This window comes from Hyperoodon ampullatus (genome assembly GCF_949752795.1).
Source record: "Hyperoodon ampullatus genome assembly, chromosome: 9".
NCBI classification, from domain to species: domain Eukaryota; kingdom Metazoa; phylum Chordata; class Mammalia; order Artiodactyla; family Ziphiidae; genus Hyperoodon; species Hyperoodon ampullatus.
This window is the reverse complement of record NC_136922.1, coordinates 2232393-2244572: the sequence shown is the minus strand read 5'-3', so window position 1 is coordinate 2244572 and position 12180 is coordinate 2232393. Positions and strand designations below refer to the sequence as shown.

Below are 12180 nucleotides of genomic sequence, written 5' to 3'. Positions count from 1 at the left end.
GCTCTGGTTCCTCTAACGTTAAGGCTCTGTGGGCAGCTTCTGAGACTCTGAAAAAACGTGTGAGGACCCTTGATTCCTAGAGCTGGTGATGGAATGTGGGAGGGTGACAGGCACTGTCCACGGAGAGGGGTGCGCTGACGCACGCTGTGACCGCAGGGCTGACGTACACACACCGTGACGAGTGGCGCACACACACACACACACACACACACACACACACACACACTGTGACCGCTGAGGACCCACCTTGAGGAGCCTGAAGGCCGTCATCCAGCACGTCCGGCTCTGCTCGTCCTCGGCACAGAGCAGCCGCAGCTCCTTGGCCTCGTTCCTGACTCTGTTTGGCTAAAGGAGACGAAGGAAGACCCTGTGAGCGTCACCGGGAATCGGACACACAGCTCCCGTCAGGCAGGGCTGAGCCCACACACGGCAGGACCTGCCGAGCATCACTTATGCTCTGCCGGGCACGGACCGGCCCCGGGCGGTTGTGGCCACTTAGTACTTAGCTGAGTGGTCAGCCGTCCTCCCACGGGGAGATCCTGGGGGAGACAAACAGGAAAGAAACCGCCAGGCGGGGGAGGCCGACGGGGCATCTAGCTCCGTGCAGAGAATGCTGATTCCTGGGAGGGGGACCTGCTCTGGGGTCTCAGAAGGAGGAGTCTTCAGTTGCCTCCCAGGAAGACCGAGGATGCAGCTGTGGGAAGGGCCTGCTGGGTGAGCTGGTGTGGGGAGAAGCCCCCGGGGCTCAGGGCTTCTGGGGCATCTGAGTGGCCCCAAGGACGGACCCGTGGAAAGGCCCAGGGGGTGAGACCAATGTCGCCCCAGAGGCGGGGCCGGGCTGTGCCGGAGGAAAGCCTGCAGGCATAAGCTTGGCGGGTGTCCACGGGAACCGTCCGACCGCAGGCCCGGGGGGCAGTGCTGGCGGGGACACTGGCCCAGCTCTCCGCCTCGGGAATCTGGAGGGGGAGGGGTGTCGGAACGACAGCCCGAGTCCGCTGACGCCGCGGGCGAAGCAGAGGCCGCGATGCCCGGCACGTGGGCCGGGGGAAGGGAGCACCGGCCGCCTGGGCCCCGACGGCTCCAGCCCCTCCCGAGGCCGCTTCCCACCAGCCTCTCATGCACCTGGGCCTCTAGCTGGCTTGAAGTCAGTTCGTATCACTTGTAACCCAAGAAGTTTCACCAAGTGAAGAGAAGACGGCACTTTCGGATGGAACGGGCCCCTTGTGCCCTGCCTCCTCCTCGGGCTCAGAAGGCAGCCTGGCTGGGGACTCGGGCTCGCTCACTGGCTACCCGATGTGGGCAGCGGGGCCGGGTCAGTGCCCACCCTGTGAGCACCTGTGAAGACCCAGGAAGACGATGGGGGTATAAGCCTCAGTAGAGGGTCTCGTGCACAGCAGGTGTTCAGTAAGTATCTACTGGTGCGACGACCAGCATCACCACAGCTTCTCCGAGGGGGGAGGAGCGGGCCCCCCCAAAGTGTGTGTGTGTGTGTGTGTGCATGCGCACACACAGGCATGCACACGTATGTCCACATGTGTGCATGTGCTCGTTCACATAGTGTGTGCAGGTGTGTACATGCACATGCACGAGTGCACATGTGAGCGTATTGTGAGTTTGTGTCCTCACGCACGTGCACAGAGAGAGGGCAGAGCTGTGGTCACCCCCAGTTTAATGTCCTGGGGACGACAAGCCCACACAGAAGGTGTCAGCTCACTCAGTACCCTGGAGGCCGCCCAGTGACAGGCTGGCGGTCCCTGAGCCACTGGGCCCATCGACGGGCATTGCCCATCACAGACTATGCTTCTCTCTGAGCATCTGAGGGACTCAAGGACGGACACGTCATAAGCACACAAGAAATATTTTTATACGAATGAATAAATCTAGTGTGAAACTACGTTTCTGTTAAAAACAAATAAACAAACAAAAAACAGCGCCCAAGAAAGGAGGTCCCTGGTTTAATTCCGAAGTGCCCAGTGGGATGCTGTCTGGGGGTCTCGGAAGGCCTGAGGATGGGGTACCTTTATGCAGAAGCCGTAGTCCGTGGGGGCACCGTACTGCTTCCTGCCGGCCATCAGGGAGAAGATGCGGCTGTCCTCCAGGTCGGCCAGCAGCTGCAAGTGTCTGGGCTCCTGCAGGAAGGCGGTCAGACTTACAGGGGAGAACTTCTCAGCACAGACAAGAGCCAGTGTTTCACGCCCCTGTCAACAGAGGGCAGTCTGTGCGTGCTCTCAACACCTCTCCCCTCTGACGGTCTACAGATTATAGCCATCGTGTAGAATAAGTGCTAAATTAAAACCACATCCCGCAGCCCCCGTCGAAAAAAACCCACCCTCCCAATTCTCAGACAGAAAACGGTTACAATGTTATTTGACACTCTGCCAAATCAAAGCCCCATAAAGTGAAAACCAGAAGATCTGGAAGCTAAGGTCAAGGTTAGGAGCACACACTCAAATGCAGGACCCAAGGCACCTCTGCTACGTTGTGTGATCAGAGTCCAGCTGCGTCCACAACCGTCCCACCTCCTCCTGAACTCCCCACCCCGCGTCTGTGACCTGCTCTAGGCTACACACGTCCCTGGGCTCAGCACTCACGAGGATGATGCATAAGCCACCCATCAGAGCTGGGAAATCAGGAAGTTACCCTCCCCACTGCATCTGATGAAGACCCCGTCTGCAGAGGGAAGGGTGGCCGGCCACGCCCCTTCTCTCCTGTGGCTATGCCCCTCCCTGGTGACCACGTCCCTTCTCCCCAGAGGCCACCCGCTCCCGCTGCTCTCCTGACTTCCCGGAGCGGCAGGACTGTGGCCTGACGCTGGCTCAGCACTTTCCCCTGGGGTGCCCGGCTCCTCCACCCTCTTTCCTTCGAGAACAGAACAGACCGCAGGTCTCGGGTGTAAAAGCAAGGCCAAGGTCAGCTGGGTTCGTTCCCACGGCAGGCGTCCTTGGATGTTACAGGGAAGAGTAGGTCAGAGGTGCAAAGACACCAAAGGAGACCCTGGCAAGGCCAGCCCGCAACACCCCAACTGTCCTCGGAGTCGGGCAGCCGTCTTCCACCCCTCACCTCCTCTTCCCACTGGGGATGCACACAAAACTGTAATTTATTCCACGACATACCTACAATAACATGTATTAGATTGCCATTAGGGCGGCAATAATCAATCAAATATCCTGTGGCGAGCTTGGATGCCAACTTCCAAATTATAGAAGCTAAGTGAGCATCTTTCAAGGGACTCAGGCAGGCAGGAGGCTCTTCCCCCAGCCCACAGAAGGGGCCCGGGCTGGCCAGCTCGGGGGTGGGGGAGTGACACAGCCCCGGGATCCCTGGGTCTGTGTCATCACCTGGTTTCCCAGGTGGGGCTGTGCACCAGGAAATCTGAGTTTAGCTGCTACACAATCAGCTTAATAAGTCACAAGCTGGGCGGAGCCCAGGGTGCAATTTAAACTGAAGGCCACGTTTACTCGGGACCCTCCCAGCCTGGTGTGACCGGCGGTCATGGCTTGAATACTCACCTTTGAAGCTCCCTTCGTGGAGCAATAGAGGCCGGACCGCCGCAGACACACGTGCAGCTTCTTCCACGACTTCCTTCCCAGCTCCTTCACATGCAAAAACCCTTGAATCTCAGGACAACTACTGGAGTTTAAAAAATTCTGTTGAAGAGCCAATTTTAAAAGTCAGATAACGCCGACATGAAAATACGGAAGCAGACATATTACCAGCATTGCTGACACTGGAACATTTTACGCATTACTAAAATACTCTTTTTGGGTTAACCTGAGTGTTTTCAAGTGATAGTTTTCCTTTCAAAAGTCTTAAAATTCCCATCTAAATCGGGGTTGCCTAAAACATAATTAAGTGTTTAAACATACACAAGCAAATGGACTTTTCTAACTCTGACAGAAAACACAAAGTCATAAATCTCCTTATGGACAGTGTGTTTAAGCATCCTGCCCTTTATTCTGGTTTCCCATAAAAATCCCAGTCTGATCCCCAGAGCTGGGGCAACAGAAGTGCCAGGAGCACTGACTACGAGCAGGTGGGCTGGGAGCAAGCATCCGGCCGTCACTTTGACCCCACGCCCTCCAGGGAAAGCTGTGTATCCAGTGTCTGTCCAGCTCCTGGAATGAACACCCTCGTGACAGCCTGCTCTCCCGCCAAGTCCTCCCACCAGCCACAACTCTTTCTTCAGGGAAGAGAGGTCAGATCTGAGGTGACCCTGGTGGGTCCCCTACACTGGCTGAGAGGGACCCAGCTCCTCCTGCAGACGGTACAGGCCAACCGGGCAGGTCCTGGTGCCCCCGGGCAGTGCTTCTGGAACCTCAAGACATCACCGTGCACGCTCACCAAGCATCAAGCCATCTCGGATCAGGCAAGTAAAAAGCAGGAAACCACTTTACCCTCCTTGTGCACAGGCCACATAACTTGGTATGACAACTCTCACCCAGGGCAGACAGATGCTCTGGTTGGAGGGCCCAGGACACAGCACAGAGGCTTTCAGCTTCCAGAGGCGGAAACAAAGCAGGAAAAGGAGGGCTCAGGGCGGAATTCTGTAGGAACTACATTCTAGTACTTTCTCGTATATTCAGTGCCACCTGGAGAGTGCTGGTTGCCTTAGTGAATGGTTTATTCCCTTACTACTTAACGTGCTGTTAAGAGAGACGTCTTTAGGGTTGCAGAGGAATATCCCGACTTCCTGGTAGAGCAGGAGGCAGCGGGAAGCGTGGAGAGGCATCTGATGGCCCCTCTGCTGCGGGGGCGGGGCGGGGAGGGGAAGGCCAGGTTTACTTGGAACCTCAGGAAGCAAGGAGACGGTGAAGACAGGTGTGCTTGTGTTTAGAGTATAAGAAGTTCCTTTTACAAGATTTTTATGGCAACCCAATCATTTTTCACTACCAGGTGGACCCAGGATTTTCGTAGAGATTTCCAGGGAGTGGTGCTCGGAGACAAGGGGAGTGGTTTGCAGAGAACACAGGACCTGCGGCTCCTCCACCCGGCCCTCCCGCTCCGATGGCCTCTAACTCAGTGTATCCTGTTTCTAAGTGTCTGTTTTGCTTTGAAGGAGCCTGGCTACATGCAGCTTTCCCAGGGAAACACTTATTTCTGGTTACTCTAAATTCCACGAGGGGCCAAGGCTCGTACGTGAGTAAGAACGCAACCGCTCCAAGTTTCTACCAGGCCCCCAGGACAGCCCGAGAGCTTCTACTTAGGGACTCCAGCAGAAGCCCCTTCTTGCCCAGTACCTGCAAAAGCTGGGTCTGACTGCCGTTGGACTGCTGGCACCAGGTAACCATCTGTTCTGGGAAGAAATTCTAGGCCGTGGAAAAACAAAGATGTCAGAGGTTAGCTTAAGAGTGGGGAAAAGCACACTTACAGGTATGCCAGTACTGAAAACTTTCCTCCAGGTAAAATTATGTACAATTTGTATTTAAAATGACCATCCTTTTTGTTCCTTTATCACACAATGTAAAACACTGACTTCAAAAGGCTACATTTTCCCTTCAACGCTGCGCCAAGCTTGGAGTGTCTGTGATGCCCACTATGACCCACGTCTGGCAGTGCACCAAGGCAGAGGGCTGCCGCGTGTCCTAACTCAGGGACACAGATGCGTGGCACGAGATAAAGAACCCCTGAAACTAGGAGATGCGCACAGAGATGTGAAGAGGCCTTTTCTGCTGCATTACCCAAAAGCAGTTACCAAATTTCTTCCTTTCAATAAAAAAGCAGCTAAACTATCAGAACCAGAAGGTGACGCTGGGACCTCCCCCCCAGTTGCTGCTGCCGTGCCGCAGAATTAGGACTGGCGCTCATACCACGGCAGGTACGAGGCTCCCATCCTGACATCCCAAAAGGCAAGGGCCCCACCCCACAAAAAAATAGAAAAGAAAAATCAAGGAGAGTAGCTCAACCCATCTGGATTTTGATTTCTCTACTGATTCTTCCCCCAATAATCCCAAAGTAATACTTGCTATTTGCAGAGAAGAATGCGTTTTTATTTTGCTGAGTATTTGACTACGTGACTCCAACTGAACTGAGAACTTGCCCGCCCCACCTCTCTCTCTTCCTTTAGAGACTAAACCCTCCTCTCCCACTCCAGCTACTGGGAGAAGGTGATGGTCACCTCCGGCCAGAACAGAGGCATTTAGTTAAGCATCAGCGAGAGAGAGCTTCAAGCCAGGATCGCTTAGTGAACTAGCAACTCAGATTCTCAAACCCAACCGCCACCCGCTACACCTCAGTTATCTTGTGACCTGCTACTATGAAGCTCAAGTACAAACTGCAAGATTTCAAGGGTTCCAAACCCCAGACTCAAAGAGATAAGACTCACCGTGGGATTTTTGAAAAACTCGTATTTTGCATAATTCTTCCTGAATAAGAATTTACTTTCACTTGCCATGGTGCTCTCTACCTGGACCACCAGCTCATGGTCTTCCAAGCACCTTTCTGCAGAGGAAAAGTATTGTGTGAGATAAACAGGCAGAACCTTCAAGGCAGCCTCACAACCCATTACAAAACCTGCTTGACTTTTCTGTTCCTCTTCAAACATCGTGAGCCAAGACGAGGTCAAGAACCAAAAGTAAATCGAAGCCTCTCTCTAATGTGTCATCTCCAACGCATAGGAGGTCTTAGGACACAGAGTATGAGCAACTCAGGTCAGTCCTTACTTTCATATACTTCTCAAGTTGGCATCAACAGAAGGCTCTGCGCAGATGATTTTGCCTTTAAATTAAGAAATGTCAACTCTTGGAAAGAACAGGGACTCTTAATGACTGGGAAAACGTCCCAAGACACAGAACAGTGGGAAGGCTCTGAGCCAGGAGGACGCGCGGGCGGGTGGGGGAGAAGCAGGACGGCTTTGATCTCGTGAAACTTGGGGCGTAACACGGGCGAGAGCGGCTACCAGCAGGAGCCCGTCCCCAGGCCCGGCTGCCCGCCGGAGCCCACGCTAATCACGCACACCCCGGAGCTGTTCTCACGGCGGGACTGTGCCGCCGGGAAGGACACACACGTCGCACAGCACTCGGGGGAGGCGTGCACGAACACACGTGCTTCGGTGCCCGACTCGGCAGCGGCATCACCCTGGGGCGGCGTTTCCCTCACAGTCCGAGCACTCTGGCTCCACACGGGGCACGAGAGGCGCGTGGCCCGACGCCCTCACGTGTCCCTGCACAGCCTGCTGACCGGGCGGCAGGGAACCAACCACGTCCAATAACGGGATACGGGACAGGAGCCAACGAGCCCAGGGCGGCTTCGACGTGTGAACTGAGGCCCAAACGGCGGAGCGGGAGATGCCACGAAATCGACACAAACGCCCCGTCGGCCCTTCCCGGGTCCCGCGCTTCCTTGCACACGGCCAGCGCGACATCCCCAGAGAGTCCCGTCTTCCAGGAAGGATGAGGTGTAGGGTGAAAGCGTTCCCGAGTCAAAGCCATCCCAGCACGTGGGAGAACTCCTGCCCATGAAGGACACGGTCACCAGGCCACTGGTCCGAGCCGGGCCCCGCTGGCACACAGAGCGCACGAGGACAGGTTGTCCTCGGTAGAGACACAGTTAGAGCCTGAATTTCCTCCCCAGGATGAACAGGAAGCTCAGGCACCTCAGGAAGGGCCACACCTGGCACCCCCAGTGAGCCACAGACAGGCCCACTGGTCCCCGGATGAGGCGGGACCTGGCAGGCAATTCAGGAACCGCACCCCCTGCCTGATGACGCCCCCAGGACAGCGGGGAGGAACCAGGAGCAGCCTGAGCACGGTTCCAACGGCTACACCTGCTGCCAAGATGGGGCTTAGCACCGTGTCATTCATTTAAAACAAACCCACGACTTTCCTTGAGATTTCTGTTCAGAGAAAACTTTTCTGTGGTTATGGGGAAAAATAACAACTATGGCCCAATAACCTGCTGATGGTTGGTTTATAGAATTAAAATTTTTTACCAGGTACAATAAGGAGTAAGAAAAGAGCGGGGTGGACCTAAGTGAGGCAAGGCAGATGTCGGGTTTCAGGGGCACAGGGCCCTCCCAGCGGGAGCCACCGGCTCCATGGGGCCCCAGGATGCTACTTCCCGGGCAGGCTCCTCTCTTCCCAGGCCTAGCTACCTGGTAGAGCCACAAACAGCAGCGTGAATGGACTGTGAGCGGTCCCGACAGGACGTGCTTCTCTGCCCCAGGCCACTCCGCTGACCCCACGAGGCCTGGGAGACCTACAGGTGGAAACCAAGGCCGCTGCACCCTCTGTGGCCAGTGGTGGGACCACGACTGAGCTCCTCAGAGATGCCAGAGCTGTCGGCCTGGCCTCCCACTGAAGGCCGGGGACCTGTGCTCACAGCTTTTAAAAGGCCACCGGGACAACCTCAGCTCAAAGCTCTTTTTGTCCAGTTCTGATTTTCTCTATGATTCTAAAGACACATATTTTCAGATGACCTCAGGCAACAGTGTTAAATGATCACATCACCAGCTACAAATGTCATATGATCACAATGGCCTTAAGTAAAACGGCCATGTGACTTTTCATCCAAAAGGACTTTTTGTACAAATGGAAGAGGAAGACGTTCCTCAAAGGGTATTTGTAGTTTTCTGATTTCCAGAACTAAGGCCACCATCTATGCCGCCACCATACTCCACATGAGAGACACTGAAAACTCAGACAACTCAAAAAAAAAAAAAGCATATTTTGTAGACTTTTCAATGATGGCTATCCCACTCCTGGGCATATACCTGTACAAAACTCTAATTCAAAAAGATACATGCACCCCTATGTTCACTGCAGCACTATTCACAAGAGCCAAGACATGGAAGCAACCTAAATGTCCATCCACAGAGGAACGGATAAAGAAGATGTGGTACCTATAGACAATGGAATATTACTCAGCCATAAAAAAGAACGAAATAATGAACGTGGATGTAACCAGAGATTATCATACTGAGTGAAGTCAGAAAGAGAAAAACAAATACCATGTAATATCACTTATATGTGGAATCTAAAATATGGCACAAATGAACCTATCTATGAAACAGAAACAGACTCACAAACACAGAGATCAGACTTGTGGTGCCAAAGGGGGAGTGGGGGAGAGAGAGGGAAGGATCGGGAGTTTGGGGTTAGCAGATGCAAACTAGTATATATAGGATGGATAAACAAGGTCCTACTGTACAGCACAGGGAACTATATACAGTAGCCTATGATAAACCATAATGGAAAAGAACATAAAAAATGATGCACATACGTGTATAATGGAGTCGCTTTGCTGTACAGCAGAAATTAACACAACACTGTAAATCAACTACACTTCAACTAAAAAAAGCAGCGTATCTCACTTCTGGGGCCGTGCAGCAGACACAAGAGTCCTCAGCAGAAACCTGGGTGGTCCTGAGGGGTGAGGTGGGGCTGGCAGACCCAGCGCCCGGCCGAGGGCACTGGGAGGTGTCAGCATCGCACCTCGCTGCCCCCTGAAGCCCCTCACCACCCGGCGCAGCCCACGTCACAGAGACGGGAGCGCTGAACAGCTGCCCAGGGCTTCCCGGGCTGTGGGGAGCTGTGTGCAGCATGACACGCCCACAGAAAACATCCTGACGTCTGGATCTGCCCCATAAGCAGCCGTCCTGCTAGTTGTGTATTTCAGTGGGGAAAGGGTGTCATTTGGTGCCTTTCAGAGGTAACAGACACAGAGACAGAGATGGACAAAGATCAGCCTGCAAAGGTCACTCTGAGCCCCAAGGCTGAAGGCAAGGCGGCTGCTTCTCCCGGGCCCGTCTGTGCAGATGTCAGCATCTGGATGCGCCGGTCATGCGACAGGGCGGCCGTCACGCCCTTCTCATCTGACCAGGAACAAACCCAGAGCAGCGAACAGCCCGAGGAAGGGTTCCTGCTTCTTCCTGAGATGTTTCATCCTGATTCACACGACAGCAGAACCTCCCCCAAATCCTTGAGAGGCACAGGACCTGGCTGTGACCCTCCTCTGTCGACGGTGCTCCAGGCTTAAAATTAAGTCCTAGCCTCTCCCGCTGACCCACTCTGACGCCCGTGGTCACTCAGGGCCTCCCAGGGGGATGGAGTTTACAGGTGGGCCCATTTTCAAGTTCACGGGGGGCACCAAGATGCTATTTTTCATGCCAAAGTTCCTGGTTTTCGATATTGCTTTAAAGTATAGTTTGTGTACTTGATACAGCTGCAGGCTGGCTGTGTAACATCCCTACGTCCTCTGCCTATTAAGGTGTCCTGGCTGAAGTGAGCCTGGCTGCTCACCTGCAGACAGGAGGGCAACGCTTCCCAAGGCAACGGCCCCATCCCAGCCCCTGCTGGCTGGACTCGGGGGCTGTCCGGTGGCACGGGCTGGGGACAGTGGTTCCACGTCTGAGCTCTACCCAAAATACTGGAGCCGAAACATCCCATCCAGGCTGGACTTTTGGGGCCACTAACGGTTGGAGAGATCAGGAAAGGCACGAGTTCCCGGGAAATCAGGAAACACAGGACACGGTCACCGACGACCCCTGACACTCAGGGCTCTGCCCCAAGTCTTCAAACCAGCAAGCGGTGCAGGAGCCCACAGTGGGGACCAGGAAGGGCCCTTGGACCCGGCTCTGGCAACAAGCCCAGTTCAGAGAGACGGCAGAGAGGGTCCCGCCAGCAAGCGGTGCTGCCCACGCCGGCAGCCGCCACGGTTCCTGCCCTTCCGCGAGCCTGATGCTCTGGCCCCGCGGGGACCCTCGGGGGCTGCAGACCTCACACACGCACGTGGTCTCCTGCTAGCGGAAAGGAAGCCATCTCCAATGGCTGTCCTGCAAACTGCCCCATGTCTCCTAAATCATCGCTCGTTTCCGAGCGCGAAAAGGTTTCATACTGTTAAGGATGTGATATCTTAGCTGCAAAGATCGGCATAGTAACTGTGCTTGGAAAGCCTCAATTCCTAAGGCTGTACATCAGCTCAGTGCTGGAAGAGTGGCCTGCTCACCCCTCCATTACTGGGGACTGGTGGAACCACCGGCCTTAGGGCTCTGCAAGCATCATCTCCCTTCGGCCTGAGCCGCCAGCCTCGTGTATGTGCAGGTCCCAGGAGCATCCCCGACGTACACCCCATGAGAAAGTGACCTTCTAAAGGGAGGATCGGTGACTGGGGATGTAGGGCTGGTGGCTCTGCCCTGAGGATGGGGGCGGCGGACTCATGTGCCAGGGGACCCAGGAACATGCCCAGGACGCTGTCAACCACAGAGAACGCTGCACACCCCACCCAAGGGGGTTTATGCTGAACCACCACAGGGAGCTGTGAAAGGCACTCCCACAGCCCTGCCCCACGGGAGGCATGAAACAGGGAACTGGACCTTCCTCTTCCCACTACTGGGCATCTGACCATTAGATGCTGGTGGATAATGGAAGGAAGAGGATTTTCACCTAAATAACAACTTAACGGATCAAAAACAATATTAAATAATAGGCTTGGGGCTTCCCTGGTGGCGCAGTGGTTGAGAGTCCGCCTGCCGATGCAGGGGACATGGGTTCGTGCCCCGGTCCGGGAAGATCCCACATGCCGCGGAGCGGCTGGGCCCATGAGCCATGGCCGCTGAGCCTGCGCGTCTGGAGCCTGTGCTCCGCAACGGGAGAGGCCACAACAGTGAGAGGCCCGCGTACCACACACAAAAGTAATAATAATAATAATAATAATAATAATAATAATAATAATAATAGGCTTGGATCACAAACAAAAGAACAGGCAGGGAAGACACAGGGCCGGGGATGCAATAAGCTCTCTGTGAACAGCGGGAGGTCTCCCTGGGCTCTGCCCTTGCAGGAGGGCCTAACTTGGTGCAACTAACACCTGCACAATCCTCTGCAGGACTCAGGCATCAGGACAACGTGTCCACTCGCTGCTCGTGAGAAAGGAGCTGATGGGAGAAAGTGAGGAAGAATCTTCTAAGGGGGCTTCATGCATCTGCAATTCAGCTCACTGATTTCTTTTTGTCAAACAGGATCTAAAATTTGATCCAAATGTTCTTTTTTATTTTTCTTCATCATTTTACTTGCCCCTCTCCTTTTAATTTTTCCCTTTTTACTTGGTTTTATAATAAACTACTGTCCCCTAAAGGGGAGTATGTCAATCCGTCTGTGAATAAGAGAAAGAGTACAGAAGAAAACACATGGATACCACATCCCTGAGAGTACTGTGTGCATGTGCGTTTCATTTTTTACTCGCTCA

General features: G+C 54.3%; 1 protein-coding gene across 1 annotated transcript in view; it reads right to left on the bottom strand.

The window, feature by feature from the left end:
• The window catches only part of GRB10 (growth factor receptor bound protein 10), a gene marked incomplete at its 5' end in the record, with an annotated part of 169571 nt that overhangs the window by 26409 nt on the left and 130982 nt on the right, over positions 1-12180 (bottom strand). Inside the window, 5 exons of the mRNA XM_079711239.1 lie at positions 247-345; positions 2019-2129; positions 3510-3647; positions 5238-5306; positions 6323-6438. Coding sequence (XP_079567365.1) covers positions 247-345; positions 2019-2129; positions 3510-3647; positions 5238-5306; positions 6323-6438 — 533 coding nt within the window. The remainder of the gene's footprint in view (positions 1-246; positions 346-2018; positions 2130-3509; positions 3648-5237; positions 5307-6322; positions 6439-12180) is intronic.